The following is a 25,954-nucleotide window of genomic DNA, read 5'->3' as shown; positions in this document are numbered from 1 at the left end:
ACATACTGGAATTTCGGGGGGTTTTCTCCACCCAATTTATTACGAAAATGTTACCTAAAATGTACCTAAATGTGGTGTCTTTTTTTCCACCTTGGTTGACTACCTAACCAATTGTAAATCAAAACTAGATGTTGAAATGACGTCTGTGCCCAGTGGGTTATAATGCTTTGCAGCATGTAAGTATTAAACATATTGTAATTAAGCAATACGGCCTGAGGGGGTGTGATGTACATGACCAATATACCACGGCTAAGGGCTGTTCTTAAGCACGACGCAACGCGGAGTGCCTGGATACAGCCCTTAGCCGTGGTATATTGTCCATATACCACAAACCCCCGAGGTGTCTTGTTGCTATTATAAACTGGTTACCAATGTAATTAGAGTAGTGAAAATAAATGTTTTATCATACCCGTGTTATTCAGCCAATCAGCATTCAGGGCTCGAACCACCCAGTTTATAATCCTTATTATAAGACATTTTGAGTGCCTAAAGCATGCCATTTGGCTTTAATTATTAGTATTATCAAACTATCACACAGAAAATGGCCAAAGGATGATAAATACAAACAGTGGCAGCTACATGCTGTTCAGTAGCGTGCTCCACGTTTGAATATTTACAATGGTTATTGAAAGGTAGGTACAGCACAACACATCTGTTCACACTGTCTGTTTTGTCATTGACCAGAAGATATTGTTTTTACAGTGCGTGACCTGTTGCTTTGTAATATCTGGTACTATGAGACATATTCAGCACACAGGAAGTGAAGCGTGTATTACTGGCTGCCTTTAAAGCTAGATTCCTTAGTTGCTAAATCCATTTTTTTGACGTATATATTAACCATATATACTTGTTGATTCTTGAAGAATATGACTAATAAATCCATTGTGGGCTTAATTTAACTGTCATACCCCATCAGAACCCAACATATAAGATTGTTTTACTCCAATGTTTGTAAACAACTAAATGTAAACATACATCGTATAGCCTCAAAACATGGTTAAAACGATCATTTTTATATAATGGATGGTCAGTCTATGCATCCATAGCCCTGTCTATGAATTTGAGAGTCGTTTCATTTCTCCAGGCCCATCCCTTAGCTTTTTACCAACCGTCTTGTTTTTGTTTGAACTCTGGATTCTAACTTTAAGAGATCCTACATAGTGATCTACACGGAGTTATACCAAACATTCGGAACAACTTCCTCATATTGAGATGCACCCCCCCCCCCCCCCCCCCCCCGAGAGTAAACATAGTGATTCAAAATGAAGCTATAAAAGAAAATGATTTCTGTAATTATTTGGTTTTGAAATAGTAGAATCAATGTTCTTAAGATGTCGTCTTCTCTCCACAGGATCTGGGGATATCGAAAGTGGGTCATATGAAGAGAATTCTTCAGGGAACTAAGGACCTGGCTAAGACTGCCATGATTGACCTCTAACACAGAAGTAGTTGGAGAGGAAGTGCCCCTCCACCACAGAGGAAGCATTTTGGAGCTCCGCTGGAAGAGCTGAATGCCTGGTATCTTGGGATGAATGGATGGATTTGATCCTTTGGATGAATTTGGGAATGCTGTTTCAGAGAAGCTTTAGAACAGAAATGTTTTAGTGAGGCTGTGATTGGTGCCAAAATGGAAGATGGGTCTTGAAAGCTGTTGACAGTGCAAAGAAGGAAGTCATGGATCTTCACAAAAAGCCATTTTTCTAAAATCATATTACCATTCATGGCACAATCAGGTATGCAACTTATCATCATTATAAAAGTTTGAGTGGTCGCCTGGCATCGTAGAGAAGGCCCAATCCAAGTAGCAACAAGGTGACTTCCATGAGTTTGTCCTACCAGCGGGGTGTGAGTGTGTCCAGTTCAATACAGTACCGTATGGCTTTGTGATTGGCTTACTGGCTCTTTGCTTAGCAGTAGATGGCTACAGATGCAACACGACAGTCACAATATCCTGCTTTCACAGTTTACATCAGAGGAGATGGCCTACGTCCCAAATTGCACCCTATTCCCTGTGTAGAGCTCTACTTTTGAGTGGTGCACTATGTAGGGAATAGGGTGGGATTACAGATGTGCCCTGGGAGAAGGAGAGATGAAACGTCACAACCTAAAGAGAGTGAAGCGAGGTCTCTGAAAACAGTGAGACATATGTTGCATGCTATGCTAGCTTGACTTTGGATATCTATTTGGAATTGCATGAATAGTGTTTTGATTTTTTGGTGTAAAAAGATAACACTTGAACAAGTTTTTTTTTTTTTATATGACTTTAGTATTATTATGCCATTTGTTACTACTGAAAGCATCATTTTGGTTTGAATAGGAAAAAAAATGTTGATTTTTATTTATTTGTTTTTGCATGATGATTCTGTGTCAAAGACCTATGTCATGTGCCATATTTTAGTCATTTTATTGTAAATGTGCTTTATTGGTAAGAAAACATCAGAATTTAACACAAGTTATCAGATTACATATTAGGAGTTATGTTTTGTCATTTGACACGTTTTCTGTTGATGTGAAAATCAGTACCAAAGTGAATGTCCAAGACACTTCCGAACTTAAACGTTAACTTTGAAAGTAGTGAAAAATATTGTTATAATGTTTGAGATAAATATCAGTTACGTATAGAGGGAGTGAATTTGCTGGTTGTAAGCCAACAATTTCATATTTTTATGGAATACTTAATAGGCACTTTTCCAATTTGGGTGTTTGCAAAGTTACATCCTCATACCAGTAGATACATTTCACTTCAATCTTTAGCATTTAAACACTCAGTATTTCACAGAGTAACACTATGGTGGTGGGAATAGGAGTTATACATTGATTTAAGTAGAGCAGCTGAGGAGCAAAGGAGTTTTGCTAATGTGCAGCCTTTCTAAATTGCTCAGTGTGATATGTAATGTTACTAGGACAATTGTTTCGTTAGATTGGTTGCATTGCAGGGTATATTTGTTTGTGATGCTAAGTATGCATTGTATATATGCAATCTAAACCAGTGTATGCGGACACTGTTAGTAGCTATTCTAGTCCAATGCCTTTGTAGATTACTGACATGACATGCCGTGTCAACAGCTAACACGTTTTGATGACATTGCTTATTCATTTGCACCATAAACACCAATTGTAGATGATTGATTTTGTTAAGTAGGCTAATCTCTCCTGTGTTTGTTTAATGCTGTTGTATTTTAATGGAGGTGCAATATTGTAGTGGTTTTGATACAGTCTCTCTGACGTGTTGTTTCGCCGTGGGGAAAAGCGAAAGCGTTTTGTATACGCGGACCGACTTTTAAACGAAATAGTGTTTTTATCTAGTTCATTTTAATTCCAAAATTCTTCCAACATCTCACTGGTTTTTAGTCTCGTTCCTCTGTGCTTCCAGGATGATTCTCAAAGCAGGATGCAGGAAATCATAGACTGTTGAACAGGCAGACCTGACTGTTGTTCTATGTATTTATATACGATCCCTTGTATGTTCATTTACATCAGATAAATACTTAGCGACAACTGTATGTTTATCATTGATCGGCCAACTTGTAATAACAATGATCCTATATCCAATTGATCCAATGATGATTATTATTATAATAATTTTTTTACCTGAACAAAACTGTTCATATCAGGATCTTGGCTCGCTTTATTGTACAGTCCTCCTGTACCCGAATATCTACTACCAAATGGAAATAGGAAGTTATCATTCATGATCACATGGTAATTACATTTAGGCTTCTTTGGGATTCATTGAGAAAGCAATTAATCTTTTTGGTACCAGTTGGTTACCAATTGTGTTAATTTATTTGAAGTAAGCACCAGAAAATAGCTTGTATCTAATACTCCATAATTGTGCAGTGTAAATATAGGACTGTAAAATAAAGCATTACCTACAATATTCTTAGAGGGTGCCACATATCACAACTTGAAATTCCTAGTTTCCCACCAACCTCTCTTTCGGTGACTTCATAAGAGAATTGACATTATCAAGAAGCATATAGACTATCCTCACAGTCAAGTATGTTTTTTATAACATGAAACCCAAATCATGAGGCCTTTAAATGTCCTGAAACGTAAACTTTTTTTTCTAGTCCTACCTTAGTAAAAAATAGTCTAGACAAAATAAATGTGCTTTATTGCAAGTATGATTGTTGTAAAAAAAATAAAAAATAATAATAATTCAAGTTCATAGCCCCAAGCTAGCTAGGTTCCTAACCAAAGATATGAATTAAACATATTCTGAACTTTCAATCTTTTATGAAATCCTAAGTACCCAACCCACAATTCTTGATCATTAACTGTATGTCATTCATTGTGTGACAGTCACCTGACTATCAGTTCTTTGTTTGTGCCACAGTCATGTCTTGTTGTCTTTAAGTGGCTTTGTTATGGGCTGGTATCACAGACATATTGAATATGGATTCATTTTAAGTAGGCCTAGCTCTTGTTCTCAGAGTGGTTTAACATTCGAATACATAGTTCTGTATTCATATTAAAACCATATTTTCAGTAGTCTGAATTCAAGTGCAATCTAGGTAGTTTATGTCTGTGTTTTCAGCTCAATGTGCTTTAATCTGAGCTGTGAGTTTCCTCACTGCAGGTCAAACTCAAAGCTTTAGTTCACAGGCTATGTGTGTCTGTCTGAAGGGTCTCTGCCTGGTTTTGCATGACTGTGTTAGACCCCACTCCAGGCTTAGAGACAGAGAGAGCTTGAGTTCTCCAATCTGGGGAGAGGTTTCCCGTATGCACAGATCTAAGATCAGCTTACCTCCCCCAATCCTTACCATAACCATTAGAAGGGGAAAACGCAAAACTGACCTTAGATCAGCATCCAAGGGCAACTTCAACCTACTCCATGTTTTTCCAGTGTTGTGTATATATAATGCTGCAAACTGCCTGGTTTTCATAAACCAACCAAACCCTATGTGAGGATATTTTAGGATGATGGTCTATAACATGGTGGGAGAGAAGTGAGTTTCATTTGTTTACATTATGTTTACAATGGCACAGTTTTAAGGATAAATATACATAGATATACAATATTTGCATATTTATTGCCTAAGGTTAAACAATATGATGATGTGTAACTGTGTTTTCATCTTTGGAATATAATGTTACAGTTGTCACCTGTGTTACTATCTGGAGGATTTTGGTAAAGTAGTTGGTCATTTGTATGACTAATAAGTGACTGTTTGCTGTGCCTTTTTATGGTTAGAATGCATGGTTAACTATTTATTACAATATGGAAGTCACTGAGATGTGTATTTTTGTATTCTGATAAAATAAATGGTTCAACTTTGTTGTACATTTTCTTAGGCGCCTTAAAAACAAGGCTACCGGTTCATATCTTCCTTCTTCAATAAACGTGAATGCGTACACAATGTGTTTTCTGCCTAGCCATAGACTGTATTACCATCATTACATATGGTGTTTGTTTATATTGTTTGTTGTTTCATCACATTTTTACAAAACCAATGTAGAGAGGACAACCCATATAGGCAGTTAATGTACTTGTTTACTAATTAACTGGTACTGGGCTATTTATTATCTGTTCCTGTAAAGTAGGCCTACATACAATTGTGTATATAGTTAGGCCTATACACAGATATTCAAAAAACAGACATTCAAAAAACGAAAAGCATGAGGCTACATTTAATAGGACAAAAGGGGTGGAGTTTGTCAAAGACTACAGACCTGTCTTGCATGCTGGTACTGGTAGTGACAGTAGATTCTGAACGAGGACGTTCATGTTGAACTAATTGCGTCGCTTGGAGAGCTACAATGGCCTACCATGCGGAGGATAATGAGGGACTCATGCCTAATGTTTACCGTTATGTCTCGCTTTGTAACTGCAAGTAGCCATGTCAGTATTAGTATACCTGTTGTTATTAGCGCTATTCTACGGGGATGGGATGAGATTGACCGCAAGCAGTTTGTCTGCCGCGGGCCAGATGGCACAGCGCGATGACGACGATATTGTAGACTTTATTGTTAAGGGCGCAGCAGACCAGCAAGTGGTTCAACAAATTCAGCATCAGGACCAGACAGCATCAGTCTACTCGTCAGGTATGTGTTCGCCAATCAGTTAATAGATGGAATGTGGCTCCTGGTTATGAATAAAGATCTTCAAAGTGTGTGGTGTTAAAATAATATTGTGTAAACTGTATAGATAGCCAACAAACTATCATTTTAATCTCGTAAATGATCATTGCGTTTCATTATCATTTTACATCTTCAGATATATTAAATGTGCATAGTATGCCGTACTTGGACGATAGGCCTACAGGTGAGGCAGCACAGGTTTGTTATATTTTTCCTTTTCCCTTCAGAGAACCTTTGAATGAGAGAGTCAGTTTAACTTGCCTAGAATCCCCGTTAGGTGTGCTCTAAGCCAAATATAGCACAATGTAAGACATGCTGTGCTCTGCATGCCTATCCATCTGCTGTTTGTTAGTCAGCAAGGAGAGGGAAGAATATTTGGGAGATAATGTCATTCAGAGTATGAATGAACTACAACGAACAGCTCATTTCCAAAGCCAAACGTGTTCATTTTAACTTTGCTAGTCATGATATTGGTTTGGAGTTTGGACCACCATTACAGCATGATCCAAGGTCCTCAAAGCATCTACACAACAGGCTGCCTACTCGTTTACAACGCAGAATGAATGAAAGGCTTGCATTCATATTTCTGTTCAGAGTCTTTATGATTTATTCATTGTGTAGGAGTTAATTACCATAATGTTTATTCACCTGCACTTCTAGCTCATTGCGTCCAATAAGGAACATTTATTCACAACAAAAGAACAAAAGGCACCTTTTATCGCTGTACCAGATGTTCAGTAGCCTTGTCCCAGATCTCTTTGTGCTGTCTTGCCTATTCCTATGGTCATTGTTATGCATTGGGTGGGCAAGACAGCACAAAGAGGTCTAGGACCAGACTAATGGGATCAGGAATTTGATTGTTTGTCCCACATTGAAGAGGCTAAGACAAGGACTTGGATCATTTTAATGATTTGTTGAATTCCTCCTGGTGTGTCTCCTAACAGGGTCACACTGTTTTATTGTCCTCTCTGCTGGACAACATGACACCCCCTACAAGGTCTTACCATAAACTAGCCTGGTCCCAGATCTGTTTGCTATTGCCTTGCCAATGACCATAGGGGTTGGTAAGACGGCACAAGCAGATCTGGGACAAGGCTAACTGTAAGCATCGAAATGACCTAACTCTCAGCACCATTCCATGTTCCTATACATTTCAGTATGGTGTCTATAGGACAGCAATTTGGCTTGGATTGTCCCGGTGATGTTGTGCAATTGTAGGGGGAATGGCTTAATCCCAACACAGCAGTGTCTGAACCGGAGCCATAGAGGATCAGTCTCCACAGGCCCATCTGCTCCTCCTATTGGTGTACACACACACACACACACACACACACACACTTTCCTGCATGATGTAGCCTAATTCCCACAGAAACCATTTAATGTTCTGTTTCCAAGTCTCAAAAGATATTCTACTTTATCATGTCATATGATTGACGTTACCAACTATAGCTGGTTTCTCAATCTCTCATTTAATTTGAGTTTATAGCATGTGATTCCACCTATCTAGCCATCTCTATTGGAATTATGACCTCATAGGCCAGAAACTCCCATTCTGTCCAAACCCGTAAATCTCTCAGAAGTGGGCCCCAATTCTCCAAACAAGTAGATTATAGTAATCTGGTATTATTCACCTCCACAGGAGATTAATCAGGCCCTTCTGTCCTGTTGGACACTAAGACTGCATGGTTGAACATGAGTGTGAAGTGGCTGTAGGGCAGGCTTCTTCCCCTTCACATCTCTACCGATCTGAAAACGGCAGGATTGTTGAAAGTGATGTAATATAAGCCTACCCAGAGATTTATTGTCACCTGTCCACCTCTATAAAATCAGCCCAAAGAAAGGGTTTGATAGCCGGATAATATCTTTATTAGCCTGTTTGCTGATGTAGCACAATGTTATCTTTCAGACGTCTTTATGTATTCTCAATAATTGGCCAAATTGAGTTTCTGCATCACGTAGGTCCCGTGGGACAATTGAATAGAGATCCACAGGGAAATCCTCAAATGGTTTTGTTTAGTGTTCTTCATAAGGCCTATTTTGCTTTAATCGGGACTATATCATTGCTTAAAAAAATATTGCCAATCAGTGTTGTCTACATTACAGTATCGAATTGTAAAAAGGAAAAACATTTGATAATTGAACTGAATTTATCCTTTGCTTTCTCCAGGCTCTGTATTCCCTCTGAAGGTCCAGGTCAATGACATGTCAACCCGCCACTTCCTGAGCCTAGCCACAGTGGAGGTGTATGTGAACTACACCAGGACCAACTCTGCTCTCACCACTGAGGACGGTAGAGTTTTTCTTCATGTGCCCTACCAACTGGGGTTACCCCTCACCATCGTGGCTAGCATGGATAGTTACCTGCTCGCCTTGCTGCCTTGGAAAACCACCAGGATACCAAGTAAGTGTGTGTGGTGTGTGTGTGTGTGTATTCGTCGTGGCGGCTTGTCATTGCAGTAGCTGTTGAATTCTAATGTGAGATCGCCATCTAGTTTCTCAATATAACAACTACGTAGTGATAGTGTGGATCAAATCAAGCAAGTGCCTATGGAAAGTTTCACCATGCCTTTTCTCTTCTGATTTATTGCAGTATTTTCAGCTGTGACCATGTCCCTGTTGTCCATAAACCAAGGCAACATCTGGTGGTTTGACGATTCAGTTCTGATAACTGGCAAAACATCTGGTATGTCTGTTGCGTCTTTATTGTCTGATTTACTTTCCTGTTATTATCCATTCTATGATGCTTTATTTACACTCTTAGAAGAAAAGGTGCAATCTAGAACCTAAAAGGGTTCTTCGTCTGTCCCCATTGGAGAACCCTTTCAAGAACCCTCTTGGGTTCCATGTAGAACCCTTTTGAGTTCCATGTAGAACCTTTTACAGAGGGTTCTACATGGAACCCAAAAGAGTTCTACTTGGAACCAAAAAGGGTTCTCCTATGGGGACAGTCAAAGAACCCTTTTGGAACCCTTTTTTCAAAGAGTGTACGGGTAGCTACTCTTATTCATAGGTCCTAGTTCTTGAACATAAGCTTAATATTGCCTTGTTTTTGTAGTTTATCTTCTTAATGACCATATGTCTTTTCATCTGTAGATGCCTTGTCTCAGCCCAGGGTCCAGTTCCCTAAGAGTCTTCTGAACCTGACAGACAGAAGAAGCCTCTCCTCTTTCAGAGCTTACCTAACAACGCCTCAGCCTCCCGCTGGGAAAGACTGCTACGCCTACACCACTGGCCTTCTCATCAACCAGTCAGGTGTGTGTGTTTGTGCAGCTTTTCCAAACCACATTCGGAGGGAGGTACAGAGCAAGAGACAACGGCCTACAAATTAGCAATACTGTAATGATAAGACCTTTTTCATCGATATTTTGTATTTTAAAGGTTTTAAAGTAAGTGTTTTGTGTTTCAGGATACAGCAGCATTGAGTTGAGCCCCATAGCAGCTGTCAGTGCTCAACTCTTGTCCAATGGCAGAGAGATCCAGGTGACCGGGCCAGTACAAATCACTCTACCCCTGGGGGACAACTCTGGACTGCAGGCCTCTCATGCTGTGCCAGCCTGGTCCTTTGACCATACTACTGGTGGGTGTAGAGGTAGTTGGGGGAAGTTCCCTTAGACAATGATCTACGGTCAGTTTTACATGTTACCCTCTAATGGTTAAGGTTAGGATTTGGGGAAGGAAGGCTGACCCTAGATCAGTAGTTCATACATGTCTTCAACACGTCATCAATATTATTCAGGTGCCTGGATGAACAGAGGACTGGGAATTATGAAGATGGAGGAGGGGAAATTGTTTTGGACCTTCATGGCTCCTCATCTAGGCTACTGGATAGCAGCACCCATGCCTTCGATCAAGGGTATGTACTGTATGATAGGTAGCAGTTTCCCAAATCAACAAAATATTTATGTGACCATTAAGAACTCCTTAAAACTTCAAACCTTAAAACGCACCTCCGTTTATTGTATTACTTTATAATTGTATTAATTTTAGGACCAGAATGCAATTCAACCATTGCAAGATATATTGAACTATACATCATTTATGGTCATTTCCAGCAAGCAGATTTTCTATTGATCTACAGTATATGAGTTATTTTTTGTGCTCTCATAACGCTCTCCAAACTTTTAACCAGACTCTTATGTGCTAATGTTAATATAGGTTACATGGGACATGCCACCCCTATGGACTTCATCTCCTACCATAGCTCCTTGATCATGGCTGTGCTGGGAGGAACTCTTGTCTTCTTTATTGGAGTTTTAGCAGTGATGCTCTGTTGTCATAGGTAAGAGATGGATTCATTTTGTTGTTACCTCACTAATCTGTTATTGTTTAGACGTTAATGGGCCAGATTAACCAAGTGAATTGACAAAGCTCCAGTGTCATCAAACTGTTAATTGATATTTTGTTTGACATTTGAACTTTTGTCAATATAGTATAGTATAGTCATCTTTTAACGCTGTCAACTAATGTTATGATCTGATATCAACTGATTGTATATACCATAGTGATAGTGACCATTTGAAGCTGAACCACCTTTCAATGGTGGTGTGATTAGAAACGTGTTGCATTTCCTAAGAGAAGTTTCTGTTTCGATCCACAAATGTTCTTCTAGTGAACCTAAGACAAAGAGGATCCACGCCGCCAAAATGGCGTCGTTGAAGATGGACCAAACCACCACGACAAATGACAACCAACTCTGCGAAGTGTCCTCTCAAGACTCCACCCACTCTGAAGACGTATCCCACCAATTATTAACGAGGAGGGGCGGTGGCAAATCGGACGATTCAGCCACTTCCAAGTACAATGATGACCTCAACGTTTACATTGAGGGTACAGATCTTATTGGTCCAGAGTCATCCAGGCCTTTGCAGCAGGCCCTTCTTGTCAACAGCAGTGACATTCTGTGGACACGGGACATTTCTGAGGGGATACATCTACCTCTCTCTCTCAATGAGAGCTTGTTCCTCCAGGACAGACTGCTCCACTTCCACAACCAACCTGTGGCTATCCGCCATGCTCCGGGGCTTTGGAGCTCACCAGAGCAGCCCTCTCCGGGATGCAGGTCTGCCACCCTGCCCCGAACAGGTGGGATGTACGACCTTGGGCAAGGACAAACTGTGGGCAAGGACAACCTCACCCAGACTTTACCCAAGGCCCCTCTGGCCACTCTGGAGCGCTCCCAGGGGCATGGCAGGGAGGGGCTTCACGGGGACACGTCCACCTTCAAGCCAGAGTCCTGGAGCCGCTACTACAGCAGCCTCCCAGAGTCTGTCTCAGTCCCTGGCACGCTGAACGAGGCCAGAGGAAGAGGAGGCCACCGCCCTGGGGGTGGGCATCCCTTTTCCAGCGAGCTCCAGGAAGCAGACCAGAATTCAGAGCAGACTCCCTCAGAGCTCACCAGGGCCAGGCCCTCTCCTCTCGCCCCGCGGGCGTGGTTTGTATCCCTGGAAGGCAAACCGGCCGCAGAGATCTGCCGCAACTCTTCCTCCGTCACGGACTCCAAGAGAAAACGTAGGGTGGCGGGGGACAGCCGTGACACCAGTCTTGACTCTGGAGTGGATATGAGCGAGCCCAACAACCAGCCAACTGTTGGGAATAGGCAGACAACGCTGGATCGTAGTGGCACCTTTGTCAAGAGAGCCACGCTCCGTATTAAGCCCCCCCTTCTCGTCTCCGGTGAGGAATTGATGAAGGAGTGCAGCGGGAAAGGCGCCATGGGGGGCCAGACCCCCAATGATGACGCCCCCCTGGGGACCGTCCTGGATGTAAGTGGTGCTAGCGGAACTGCTACCAACGTCTCACGGGAGAGAGGGGAGGGGCCGAGTGCTTGCCCAGAGAGACACTGAGTTCAGGGCTATATTCAGTTGTGGAATGTTCAGCTATAAATATATTATGTAGAATAAACATGTCCCTCTGACATGAACAATAAGTATTCATGTCAGTTCTATTCATGACATTTCTATCTGCAACGCTCCACAACGTTTGCCTACTGAGTGTGACCCTGGGCCACCTCACCCCCAGGAAACCATGATAAGGATAATGACAAGAATCTGGCATCACATGGAGGAAAAGACACTCACAAAGCTGAACTAGGAGCATGAGCTGAAGTTGTGTAGGTGAATAGTCATAGACATAAAATTGCACTGACTGTGTCAATACATGTTATGACAATGCCTAAAGGTGGTGTTGTACAATCTATTGTATTCATCTGTCGAATGCAAACACGGTGAAACTTAAATGAATCTTAGTTTCACTTCACATGTGTTCCATTTCTTACTCATAACATAGAATGCATTTGTATAGGCTGCACCTTTACAAACCCGCCATGCATGTGCTTTCCTTAAGTTTCATTGTGACTCAGCCTGTCTGTAATTGGCTATTCTCACATAAAGAAAGTCTGTTACATACCTGGAAGTAAGCACACATTTGCCTCAGCAACATTTTAACTTGTCAGTACGGAAAGTTGTAAGGTCTCCAGATTTACATTTACCACCAGATTCTGCTCTGTTAGAAATCCTGTCCTGTGGTAAATTATATCTTCCTGTCCTTTAGCCTTTGAACTGTGTGTTGGGTGAGACGGATGCTCCCGCTCTGTTGAAAACCAGCTGTTGTTCATCTAGTTTACGGGACTCTAGACTTCTCTCATTCCACCTCTGCCACTTAAATGTAACTGCATGTACTTGTTGGTACTTCACCACGGTCATGGTTTATCAACTAAAGTCTATTATTCTTGTCTTCCCTAGATTTTGTACAATTTATAATGGCATGAGTTGTTGCTTAAGTCAAGAGAATATTGAAGGACTAATTACATTTTCAAATATGCTTGTGTGAGCCTGTTATGATGCATATGAGTTTTCTTGTAAATGACTCATCACTGGTTGGCACAGAGGCTTATAAAAATGTGTATGATATTTCAGTTCAACAGATCACATACATAACTAGCATTAGCCACAACAATTTGGAATTCATAACATATCATACGTTCTGCAAATTCGTAACGTATATTACAAATTGCAATTCGTAACATATCATACAAATTGTAATTTGTAACATATCATAGGAAATGGATGATGGACATTCACAAATGAATACATACCATACGAAAAGTAACAAATCATACTAAAAGGCTGTCCAGATATATATTTACTCTGTTACGTCTACCCCTGAGTCCAGGTTGTTGCCACGTGTAATTATTGGTGGTGGTGCTATTTTTTATTGACAAAATCAGGACAATATCATCTTTAAGGGAAATATTTTTCTAAAAAATGCAAGACAATATATTTTGATTATGTTGACTATGGTTCTTTACATTCCAAATATAAAATGTAAAGGTGCAGTTTGAAGATTTCCCACCGCATTACCTTTAAATGAAATGTTGAATTACTTACGTTGTCAACCTCCAAGAAGGAGAGGTCCAATAAATTAGACTGAAAGAAACATCTGTAGGCCTATAAACATCTATCGGCCTATACAGGCCAAGAGTTGGACTTGCAATGACAGTCTGTGTTTGACTTTGTCATACTGACACACCCCATCATAATAGACAATACATGTGCAGGTAGTTATCTAAACATGGACCATTGATGTTTAAGCCATATTTAAATACATTGTAATGCAATAACTAGAAATGTACAATCACCTCTCTGATCACTGATAAAATGTGAACACAAAACATCAGAAAACACTAGTAACTTTATTATTAACACATTATTCAGAGCACGTTAGTGAGGGTACGAGGTTCCACAGACACAAACACCCAATGTCCAATCTTGCTTCATTATTAAATCAAGTAAAGATACAATAATCCTAATAAAACTGGGTAAAATGAGTTCCTGAATGTGTCTAGATATTGCACAGGAAAATGTAAGCTCAGTGTTCCATTTCTCAGCCAACCTATTTCTATTTTATTTAAACTTGTTCCACTCTTACAAGTGTCTTGTGTATTTTTGGCTGCATGTCACTGCCCGCTCAACCCAGATCTTAGAACCAGTAAATGTTTTGCCTGCCCAGTGAGACAGGGGCTTCAGTTTCACCCCTACCCTGGGATGTCAAGGAAAGGTCAAGTACAAGAGCACCTGGCATAGCATGGAGGGAAGGTCCACTATTAAATGATGCTCAACTAGGAGCATGTTCTGGAGGTTAAGTTGGTGAACAACAGTTATGGGCACAAATTGTACTGACATGTTATCACAATGCCGACAGGTGTTGCAGTACATGTAATGTAGGGTATGTAAATACTTGTCATTTTACATTTAAGTCATTTAGCAGACACTCTTATCCAGAGCGCTTTACAGTAGTGAGTGCATACATTTAAACAAAAGAAAATGTTAAATCGGTCCCCGTGGAAATCGAAACCAGAACCCTAGCGTTGCAAGCGCCATGCACGAACAACTGAGCTACACATTACTCCTCAAAGTGAATCTTACTGCGCAATCTTGGCAACATGTCACGCAAGTCTGTACTTTTATTTTCGTTTCATGTGTTCACCAGTTGTGTTAACGTAGTAATATAAAGCAAAGAGTTTGCCTCAGCCACATTTGAGCTTTTCGGGACTTTTTCACGTTTTTAAGTCTTTTCAGTCTTAAGATTTACATTTACTACCGGAACCTGTGCCGTTAGACCTTTATCGTTTGGTAAGTTATCTTCCTGTTCTACCGTTTATTCTTAGAAGTACTGAAGCTGCTTTACTTGAGCCTTGTGTGAAAACCAGCCGTTGTTTGTCAAGTTTACGTTACGTTCACCAATACAATTAACTGCTGGTGTTTTGTAGGCCTACTGCCACACAGTTATGTCTCTCTTGCGTGAAGACGTTTTTAAGTATTCAGTATTATGCTCAGTATTTTATTAACTTAGAAGGTACTTACTTTATCATAGAGTGAAATTGTAAGGGTTAACAGGATACCAGAAAGGGTGACGTGGTATTTTACTTTGTAACAAGATCATAATATAAGTATTATTGTTTGTTCCACTTAATAACATTAAATCATGATGCACTCAAAACCTGCAACCATTGGTTGTTTAATACTCCAGAACCACCTTGGGTAAACCATAATCATGCCATAATAGACATTATATTTATCCAGTTAAACTTAGATTGCAACCAACCTATACAAATATTAGACTGTTTTACCCAACAGAGATTTGTTTATTATTTCCAAATAGGCCATGGAATTTCTGAAATCACACAAGGAGGACCTGCGCAAGTGGTTATCAGCGATGGATGCTCTGTATATCATTGCCAAGTGTGAAGATATCCTAACAGCTAAACAGGATAAGGATATTCGCAATCAAGAAACGGATGATAGGAAGATCAGTCGTCTTTTGGAGACATTCATTGAAATGGAAGATAGTAAATGTCAGGACTTCCTTAAGATTCTGAAGGAAGAGCAGACACATTATCCAGGCCTTAAACAACATTTCATCAAGAGCACACAAGGTAAAGTAGTATACATCAACATTTGTAATGATAAAAAACCATTTAGAAATACTTCATATGGTTATGATAAGAAAACATACAACTCTTACAGTAAAGATGTTCAATATGTGTTACTATACAGTACATAAGGCACCAGGTAGCCTGGCGGGTAGGAGCGTTGGGCCTGTAACCCCAAAGTTTACTGGATCCAATCCCCGAGCTGACGAGGTTAAAATCTGTCGTTCTGCCCGAGCAAGGCAGTTAACCCACTGTTCCCCGGGTGCCGAAGATGTCAATTAAGGCAGCCCTCTCTGATTCAGAGGGGTTGGGTTAAATGTGGAAGACACATTTCAGTTGAATGCATTCAGTTGTACAACAGACTAGGTATCACCTTTCCCAATTTAATGGTTGGGTTTGCTGGTACAATGTTTTTATTATATGCTGTAAGGTCATTATCTAACATGGCAATAACAAATGTGTTTTGAAGCTTCTTCCAGCCCAACGGTGCATGCGGATTGCAACAGCACTGTTGATACCAGGAAAGTCACCAATGTCCGAGGTATAAAAGACTTAGACATGCATGTAACCGTTCAAGCAGGATCAGGGAATCCATCTGGTGAGTGCAACTGTGAATAAGCCAACATGGTAATACTGAGAAAGTTGTGTTGCTTACTAACAGCTAACACCATTAGAAGAACATAACACAATTGTATGTTTACTTGGACACAAAATGTCTCTTTCAGGAATGATCGGTAGCCAACCACCCCCATGTGCAGATATGGTTGCAACTAAACACAGCCATATATTTGCATCAGCGATATCGAACTGTACAATCGATGGCAACCTCAACATGTCTGTGATGCAGGCCCCAGCCCCCCAGGCCCCGCAGTGTCCAGGTGAACTACTGCATTTAGGCAGGTTTTATCTTCACAGGTCTCAGTGGTAGCTGTGTTAGAGAACAGGATCATCTTGACAAATGACCTTGACAAATGAGCTCAGTCCACATATATTTTAATTCAAGTTATTTTCAATTATGCATTTGATATTTGAAATACAATAATGGCAACTTAATATATTTCAGTGCCACCAAAGCAAACAGAAGATGTGTCCTCTTCTCAGGTAGTCAATTCCAATTTTGTATGAGATGAAAAACGTAATTATTAAACATAATTATTGTTTTCTTTGAGAAACAAACAACTTGTCGGTAAAAATTGCTTCTCTAGGGCCCTGCCATGAAAATGATCATTGAGAATAAGGTGAAACTCATCGACTGGCTCCGAGCAGATTCTGTCTTCATTCTTCAACATGTGCACTCCAAACGTATTGTTACCGATAGAGAGTATCAAGAGCTGAAGAGCCTTTCAGTACCAGAGGCTGCTGTGACCGACCTGATTGACAAGATGATTCTTAAGAAGGAAGAGACATGCTCTCAGTTTCTTGATACTCTCAAAGAAAGTGAGGTGAATGACACCTATCCCGAACTTAAGAAGTGGATTACCACCTTATTATGACTAGGTAATTTGGAATGTTAACTGACTAAGTAACATACTAACAGAATTTAATATTTTATCAATATTTTGAAGAATACGACTAGACTGAGGAATACCATAAATAGCTTAATACTATGTCTTTACCTGATCATAACCTCAAAATATGATTTTCAGGGATGCGAAATATTGTTATGTTGTTACCTTTTGGATTTCTGAGTACCAATAGTGATCCAGGAAGAGACTGCTGTTTGTATACACTGAAAGAGGCCAGTCAGGCTAGATGATAATGCATGGATTTTCTCCTGATTCAGATTTACTACCTTAGTCCTCTTCGTTCCTATGTGGAACATAAGCTAAGCCTGGTTTAGAGGTCCTATTAAAATGGCAATCCCTTGAGCATGAGGCAGGGGTGACTACATTTTTGCACTGCGGACCGGAGTAAACATTTCTAACACTGTCGTGGACCTTCGTGCAAAAGTGTTTGAAAAAAAAGAAAAGCTGACCAATTTAGCTGGGTTAGACTCCCTGCTATTGTGTTCCCATAGTGTGTTTTCACGTTAGTGACATTGGTGCACTATTTCTCAATGTATCACCTTTTCTCTTTTAGGACCATCACGGACTAAGAACATGACATGTTCTGCATCGATCTCTTCAATTTCAGGTAGACAAATATTGTGAAAGGGCTGTAACACTGAAAATGCTATCGATACATGTATCTTACCTTAAGAATGTAATTTGATTTATCCTAAATATATTTATCTTCCTTGTGAAAGTCGAATGTGGGTTTTTGACAAGAAACCGCGCAGCTCTGGTTAGCCGGGTGAAAAACGTGAAGGCCATTGTCGATGATCTGCAGAGTGGAGGTTATCATGATGAAATGGCTGCCGTCGTGAATGCCCAGTTGACACCACAAGAAATGATGAGGAAGCTCCTGGATAGCGCGACCAGCACCGGGGCCGTTAACGCCCTGATTCAAGCCCTTTTTACTCACCAGAAGGATGTCATGGATGACCTGATTGCTGAAAATGCTTGAAGAGGTCAATTGGTTCTTCATTATAATTGATGTATATCAGGGCTATTTTTACCTTTTTTCTATCACTTTTTTATTCATCTTAGCCACCAGCCTGGTCTCATAGACTAGTAAACTTACATCTGGGACACTCAGAATAGTATAATATGCTACAGTACATTTGGTATTGTATGTTTACATTAAACGAATGTAGAGGGGTTGGTTAGGGTGGATGAGTATTCGTATGATGCAACGTGTCAACTACTTGCTACTTTTTTATCTACTTTGCAACTACTTAGCATGTTAGCTAACCCTTCCCCTAACTCTTAACCCTAATCTTAACTCCTAACACTAACCCCAAGGCTAGCTAGCATTAGCCACAACAATTTTGAATTCATAACATATCATACGTTTTGCAAATTCGTAACATATTACAAATTGCAATTCGTAACATATCATGCAAATTGTAATTTGTAACATATCATAGGAAATAGATGGACATTCACAAATGAATACATACCATACGAAAAGTAACATATAATACTAATTGGCTGTCCCGGATATATATTTACTCTGTTACGTCTACCCCCGAGTCCAGGTTGTTGCCACGTGTAATTATTGGTGGTGGTGCTATTTTTTGACAAAATCAGGACAATATCATCTTTAAGGGAAATATTTAAAAAAAAAATGCAAGACAATATATTTTGATTATGTTGACTATGGTTCTTTACATTCCAAATATAAAATGTAAAGGTGCAGTTTGAAGATTTCCCACCGCATTACCTTTAAATGAAATGTTGAATTACTTACGTTGTCAACCTCCAAGAAGGAGAGGTCCAATAAATTAGACTGAAAGAAACATCTGTAGGCCTATAAACATCTATCGGCCTATACAGGCCAAGAGTTGGACTTGCAATGGCAGTCTGTGTTTGACTTTGTCATACTGACACACCCCATCATAATAGACAATACATGTGCAGGTAGTTATCTAAACATGGACCATTGATGTTTAAGCCATATTTAAATACATTGTAATGCAATAACTAGAAATGTACAATCACCTCTATAACACTGATAAAATGTGAACACAAAACATCAGAAAACACTAGTAACTTTATTATTAACACATTATTCAGAGCACGTTAGTGAGGGTACGAGGTTCCACAGACACAAACACCCAATGTCCAATCTTGCTTCATTATTAAATCAAGTAAAGATACAATAATCCTAATAAAACTGGGTAAAATGAGTTCCTGAATGTGTCTAGATATTGCACAGGAAAATGTAAGCTCAGTGTTCCATTTCTCAGCCAACCTATTTCTATTTTATTTAAACTTGTTCCACTCTTACAAGTGTCTTGTGTATTTTTGGCTGCATGTCACTGCCCGCTCAACCCAGATCTTAGAACCAGTAAATGTTTTGCCTGCCCAGTGAGACAGGGGCTTCAGTTTCACCCCTACCCTGGGATGTCAAGGAAAGGTCAAGTACAAGAGCACCTGGCATAGCATGGAGGGAAGGTCCACTATTAAATGATGCTCAACTAGGAGCATGTTCTGGAGGTTAAGTTGGTGAACAACAGTTATGGGCACAAATTGTACTGACATGTTATCACAATGCCGACAGGTGTTGCAGTACATGTAATGTAGGGTATGTAAATACTTGTCATTTTACATTTAAGTCATTTAGCAGACACTCTTATCCAGAGCGCTTTACAGTAGTGAGTGCATACATTTAAACAAAAGAAAATGTTAAATCGGTCCCCGTGGAAATCGAAACCAGAACCCTAGCGTTGCAAGCGCCATGCACGAACAACTGAGCTACACATTACTCCTCAAAGTGAATCTTACTGCGCAATCTTGGCAACATGTCACGCAAGTCTGTACTTTTATTTTCGTTTCATGTGTTCACCAGTTGTGTTAACGTAGTAATATAAAGCAAAGAGTTTGCCTCAGCCACATTTGAGCTTTTCGGGACTTTTTCACGTTTTTAAGTCTTTTCAGTCTTAAGATTTACATTTACTACCGGAACCTGTGCCGTTAGACCTTTATCGTTTGGTAAGTTATCTTCCTGTTCTACCGTTTATTCTTAGAAGTACTGAAGCTGCTTTACTTGAGCCTTGTGTGAAAACCAGCCGTTGTTTGTCAAGTTTACGTTACGTTCACCAATACAATTAACTGCTGGTGTTTTGTAGGCCTACTGCCACACAGTTATGTCTCTCTTGCGTGAAGACGTTTTTAAGTATTCAGTATTATGCTCAGTATTTTATTAACTTAGAAGGTACTTACTTTATCATAGAGTGAAATTGTAAGGGTTAACAGGATACCAGAAAGGGTGACGTGGTATTTTACTTTGTAACAAGATCATAATATAAGTATTATTGTTTGTTCCACTTAATAACATTAAATCATGATGCACTCAAAACCTGCAACCATTGGTTGTTTAATACTCCAGAACCACCTTGGGTAAACCATAATCATGCCATAATAGACATTATATTTATCCAGTTAAACTTAGATTGCAACCAACCTATACAAATATTAGACTGTTTTACCCAACAGAGATTTGTTTATTATTTCCAAATAGGCCATGGAATTTCTGAAATCACACAAGGAGGACCTGCGCAAGTGGTTATCAGCGATGGATGCTCTGTATATCATTGCCAAGTGTGAAGATATCCTAACAGCTAAACAGGATAAGGATATTCGCAATCAAGAAACGGATGATAGGAAGATCAGTCGTCTTTTGGAGACATTCATTGAAATGGAAGATAGTAAATGTCAGGACTTCCTTAAGATTCTGAAGGAAGAGCAGACACATTATCCAGGCCTTAAACAACATTTCATCAAGAGCACACAAGGTAAAGTAGTATACATCAACATTTGTAATGATAAAAAACCATTTAGAAATACTTCATATGGTTATGATAAGAAAACATACAACTCTTACAGTAAAGATGTTCAATATGTGTTACTATACAGTACATAAGGCACCAGGTAGCCTGGCGGGTAGGAGCGTTGGGCCTGTAACCCCAAAGTTTACTGGATCCAATCCCCGAGCTGACGAGGTTAAAATCTGTCGTTCTGCCCGAGCAAGGCAGTTAACCCACTGTTCCCCGGGTGCCGAAGATGTCAATTAAGGCAGCCCTCTCTGATTCAGAGGGGTTGGGTTAAATGTGGAAGACACATTTCAGTTGAATGCATTCAGTTGTACAACAGACTAGGTATCACCTTTCCCAATTTAATGGTTGGGTTTGCTGGTACAATGTTTTTATTATATGCTGTAAGGTCATTATCTAACATGGCAATAACAAATGTGTTTTGAAGCTTCTTCCAGCCCAACGGTGCATGCGGATTGCAACAGCACTGTTGATACCAGGAAAGTCACCAATGTCCGAGGTATAAAAGACTTAGACATGCATGTAACCGTTCAAGCAGGATCAGGGAATCCATCTGGTGAGTGCAACTGTGAATAAGCCAACATGGTAATACTGAGAAAGTTGTGTTGCTTACTAACAGCTAACACCATTAGAAGAACATAACACAATTGTATGTTTACTTGGACACAAAATGTCTCTTTCAGGAATGATCGGTAGCCAACCACCCCCATGTGCAGATATGGTTGCAACTAAACACAGCCATATATTTGCATCAGCGATATCGAACTGTACAATCGATGGCAACCTCAACATGTCTGTGATGCAGGCCCCAGCCCCCCAGGCCCCAGCCCCCCAGTGTCCAGGTGAACTACTGCATTTAGGCAGGTTTTATCTTCACAGGTCTCAGTGGTAGCTGTGTTAGAGAACAGGATCATCTTGACAAATGACCTTGACAAATGAGCTCAGTCCACATATATTTTAATTCAAGTTATTTTCAATTATGCATTTGATATTTGAAATACAATAATGGCAACTTAATATATTTCAGTGCCACCAAAGCAAACAGAAGATGTGTCCTCTTCTCAGGTAGTCAATTCCAATTTTGTATGAGATGAAAAACGTAATTATTAAACATAATTATTGTTTTCTTTGAGAAACAAACAACTTGTCGGTAAAAATTGCTTCTCTAGGGCCCTGCCATGAAAATGATCATTGAGAATAAGGTGAAACTCATCGACTGGCTCCGAGCAGATTCTGTCTTCATTCTTCAACATGGGCACTCCAAACGTATTGTTACCGATAGAGAGTATCAAGAGCTGAAGAGCCTTTCAGTACCAGAGGCTGCTGTGACCGACCTGATTGACAAGATGATTCTTAAGAAGGAAGAGACATGCTCTCAGTTTCTTGATACTCTCAAAGAAAGTGAGGTGAATGACACCTATCCCGAACTTAAGAAGTGGATTACCACCTTATTATGACTAGGTAATTTGGAATGTTAACTGACTAAGTAACATACTAACAGAATTTAATATTTTATCAATATTTTGAAGAATACGACTAGACTGAGGAATACCATAAATAGCTTAATACTATGTCTTTACCTGATCATAACCTCAAAATATGATTTTCAGGGATGCGAAATATTGTTATGTTGTTACCTTTTGGATTTCTGAGTACCAATAGTGATCCAGGAAGAGACTGCTGTTTGTATACACTGAAAGAGGCCAGTCAGGCTAGATGATAATGCATGGATTTTCTCCTGATTCAGATTTACTACCTTAGTCCTCTTCGTTCCTATGTGGAACATAAGGCTAAGCCTGGTTTAGAGGTCCTATTAAAATGGCAATCCCTTGAGCATGAGGCAGGGGTGACTACATTTTTGCACTGCGGACCGGAGTAAACATTTCTAACACTGTCGTGGACCTTCGTGCAAAAGTGTTTGAAAAAAAAGAAAAGCTGACCAATTTAGCTGGGTTAGACTCCCTGCTATTGTGTTCCCATAGTGTGTTTTCACGTTAGTGACATTGGTGCACTATTTCTCAATGTATCACCTTTTCTCTTTTAGGACCATCACGGACCAAGAACATGACATGTTCTGCATCGATCTCTTCAATTTCAGGTAGACAAATATTGTGAAAGGGCTGTAACACTGAAAATGCTATCGATACATGTATCTTACCTTAAGAATGTAATTTGATTTATCCTAAATATATTTATCTTCCTTGTGAAAGTCGAATGTGGGTTTTTGACAAGAAACCGCGCAGCTCTGGTTAGCCGGGTGAAAAACGTGAAGGCCATTGTCGATGATCTGCAGAGTGGAGGTTATCATGATGAAATGGCTGCCGTCGTGAATGCCCAGTTGACACCACAAGAAATGATGAGGAAGCTCCTGGATAGCGCGACCAGCACCGGGGCCGTTAACGCCCTGATTCAAGCCCTTTTTACTCACCAGAAGGATGTCATGGATGACCTGATTGCTGAAAATGCTTGAAGAGGTCAATTGGTTCTTCATTATAATTGATGTATATCAGGGCTATTTTTACCTTTTTTCTATCACTTTTTTATTCATCTTAGCCACCAGCCTGGTCTCATAGACTAGTAAACTTACATCTGGGACACTCAGAATAGTATAATATGCTACAGTACATTTGGTATTGTATGTTTACATTAAACGAATGTAGAGGGGTTGGTTAGGGTGGATGAGTATTCGTATGATGCAACGTGTCAACTACTTGCTACTTTTTTATCTACTTTGCAACTACTTAGCATGTTAGCTAACCCTTCCCCTAACTCTTAACCCTAATCTTAACTCCTAACACTAACCCCAAGGCTAGCTAGCATTAGCCACAACAATTTTGAATTCATAACATATCATACGTTTTGCAAATTCGTAACATATTACAAATTGCAATTCGTAACATATCATGCAAATTGTAATTTGTAACATATCATAGGAAATAGATGGACATTCACAAATGAATACATACCATACGAAAAGTAACATATAATACTAATTGGCTGTCCCGGATATATATTTACTCTGTTACGTCTACCCCCGAGTCCAGGTTGTTGCCACGTGTAATTATTGGTGGTGGTGCTATTTTTTGACAAAATCAGGACAATATCATCTTTAAGGGAAATATTTAAAAAAAAAATGCAAGACAATATATTTTGATTATGTTGACTATGGTTCTTTACATTCCAAATATAAAATGTAAAGGTGCAGTTTGAAGATTTCCCACCGCATTACCTTTAAATGAAATGTTGAATTACTTACGTTGTCAACCTCCAAGAAGGAGAGGTCCAATAAATTAGACTGAAAGAAACATCTGTAGGCCTATAAACATCTATCGGCCTATACAGGCCAAGAGTTGGACTTGCAATGGCAGTCTGTGTTTGACTTTGTCATACTGACACACCCCATCATAATAGACAATACATGTGCAGGTAGTTATCTAAACATGGACCATTGATGTTTAAGCCATATTTAAATACATTGTAATGCAATAACTAGAAATGTACAATCACCTCTATAACACTGATAAAATGTGAACACAAAACATCAGAAAACACTAGTAACTTTATTATTAACACATTATTCAGAGCACGTTAGTGAGGGTACGAGGTTCCACAGACACAAACACCCAATGTCCAATCTTGCTTCATTATTAAATCAAGTAAAGATACAATAATCCTAATAAAACTGGGTAAAATGAGTTCCTGAATGTGTCTAGATATTGCACAGGAAAATGTAAGCTCAGTGTTCCATTTCTCAGCCAACCTATTTCTATTTTATTTAAACTTGTTCCACTCTTACAAGTGTCTTGTGTATTTTTGGCTGCATGTCACTGCCCGCTCAACCCAGATCTTAGAACCAGTAAATGTTTTGCCTGCCCAGTGAGACAGGGGCTTCAGTTTCACCCCTACCCTGGGATGTCAAGGAAAGGTCAAGTACAAGAGCACCTGGCATAGCATGGAGGGAAGGTCCACTATTAAATGATGCTCAACTAGGAGCATGTTCTGGAGGTTAAGTTGGTGAACAACAGTTATGGGCACAAATTGTACTGACATGTTATCACAATGCCGACAGGTGTTGCAGTACATGTAATGTAGGGTATGTAAATACTTGTCATTTTACATTTAAGTCATTTAGCAGACACTCTTATCCAGAGCGCTTTACAGTAGTGAGTGCATACATTTAAACAAAAGAAAATGTTAAATCGGTCCCCGTGGAAATCGAAACCAGAACCCTAGCGTTGCAAGCGCCATGCACGAACAACTGAGCTACACATTACTCCTCAAAGTGAATCTTACTGCGCAATCTTGGCAACATGTCACGCAAGTCTGTACTTTTATTTTCGTTTCATGTGTTCACCAGTTGTGTTAACGTAGTAATATAAAGCAAAGAGTTTGCCTCAGCCACATTTGAGCTTTTCGGGACTTTTTCACGTTTTTAAGTCTTTTCAGTCTTAAGATTTACATTTACTACCGGAACCTGTGCCGTTAGACCTTTATCGTTTGGTAAGTTATCTTCCTGTTCTACCGTTTATTCTTAGAAGTACTGAAGCTGCTTTACTTGAGCCTTGTGTGAAAACCAGCCGTTGTTTGTCAAGTTTACGTTACGTTCACCAATACAATTAACTGCTGGTGTTTTGTAGGCCTACTGCCACACAGTTATGTCTCTCTTGCGTGAAGACGTTTTTAAGTATTCAGTATTATGCTCAGTATTTTATTAACTTAGAAGGTACTTACTTTATCATAGAGTGAAATTGTAAGGGTTAACAGGATACCAGAAAGGGTGACGTGGTATTTTACTTTGTAACAAGATCATAATATAAGTATTATTGTTTGTTCCACTTAATAACATTAAATCATGATGCACTCAAAACCTGCAACCATTGGTTGTTTAATACTCCAGAACCACCTTGGGTAAACCATAATCATGCCATAATAGACATTATATTTATCCAGTTAAACTTAGATTGCAACCAACCTATACAAATATTAGACTGTTTTACCCAACAGAGATTTGTTTATTATTTCCAAATAGGCCATGGAATTTCTGAAATCACACAAGGAGGACC

At 39.6% G+C, this 25,954-nt stretch overlaps 2 protein-coding genes across 9 annotated transcripts in view; both read left to right on the top strand.

The window, feature by feature from the left end:
* LOC106581933 (diacylglycerol kinase eta) overlaps positions 1-5,363 on the top strand; it is a 78,916-nt gene extending 73,553 nt beyond the window's left edge. For all 6 annotated transcript variants that reach the window (XM_014164445.3, XM_014164443.3, XM_014164444.3 and 3 more), the window contains one exon: positions 1,352-5,363. In XM_014164445.3, coding sequence (XP_014019920.1) covers positions 1,352-1,438 — 87 coding nt within the window. In that variant the 3' untranslated portion in view covers positions 1,439-5,363. The remainder of the gene's footprint in view (positions 1-1,351) is intronic.
* Positions 5,364-5,408: 45 nt separating this feature from the next.
* LOC106581934 (protein FAM171B) lies at positions 5,409-24,586 on the top strand. Of its 3 annotated transcripts, XM_082967036.1 has the most exons (22): positions 5,409-6,048; positions 8,252-8,485; positions 8,675-8,767; positions 9,178-9,336; positions 9,491-9,661; positions 9,821-9,937; positions 10,240-10,363; positions 10,694-14,714; positions 15,244-15,517; positions 15,984-16,112; positions 16,240-16,392; positions 16,578-16,615; positions 16,720-17,011; positions 17,594-17,647; positions 17,760-20,049; positions 20,579-20,852; positions 21,319-21,447; positions 21,575-21,733; positions 21,919-21,956; positions 22,061-22,352; positions 22,936-22,989; positions 23,102-24,586. In XM_082967036.1, the coding sequence occupies exons 1-8, from the start codon at positions 5,844-5,846 to the stop codon at positions 11,925-11,927; spliced, it is 2,337 nt and encodes a 778-aa protein (XP_082823162.1). In that variant the 5' UTR covers positions 5,409-5,843; the 3' UTR covers positions 11,928-14,714; positions 15,244-15,517; positions 15,984-16,112; positions 16,240-16,392; positions 16,578-16,615; positions 16,720-17,011; positions 17,594-17,647; positions 17,760-20,049; positions 20,579-20,852; positions 21,319-21,447; positions 21,575-21,733; positions 21,919-21,956; positions 22,061-22,352; positions 22,936-22,989; positions 23,102-24,586. The 3 variants fall into 3 exon arrangements, with proteins under 3 accessions (XP_082823162.1, XP_014019928.2, XP_082823163.1); XM_014164453.3 differs by lacking the exons at positions 16,578-16,615; positions 16,720-17,011; XM_082967037.1 differs by lacking the exons at positions 16,578-16,615; positions 16,720-17,011; positions 17,594-17,647; ... (4 more) ...; positions 21,919-21,956; positions 22,061-22,352.
* The last annotated feature ends 1,368 nt before the right edge of the window (positions 24,587-25,954 follow it).

Source organism: Salmo salar, chromosome 21 (assembly GCF_965601325.2).
Source record: "Salmo salar chromosome 21, fSalSal1, whole genome shotgun sequence".
NCBI classification, from domain to species: Eukaryota; Metazoa; Chordata; class Actinopteri; order Salmoniformes; family Salmonidae; genus Salmo; species Salmo salar.
Note: the sequence above shows the minus strand (reverse complement) of the source record. Positions and strands in the feature narration are given on the sequence as shown.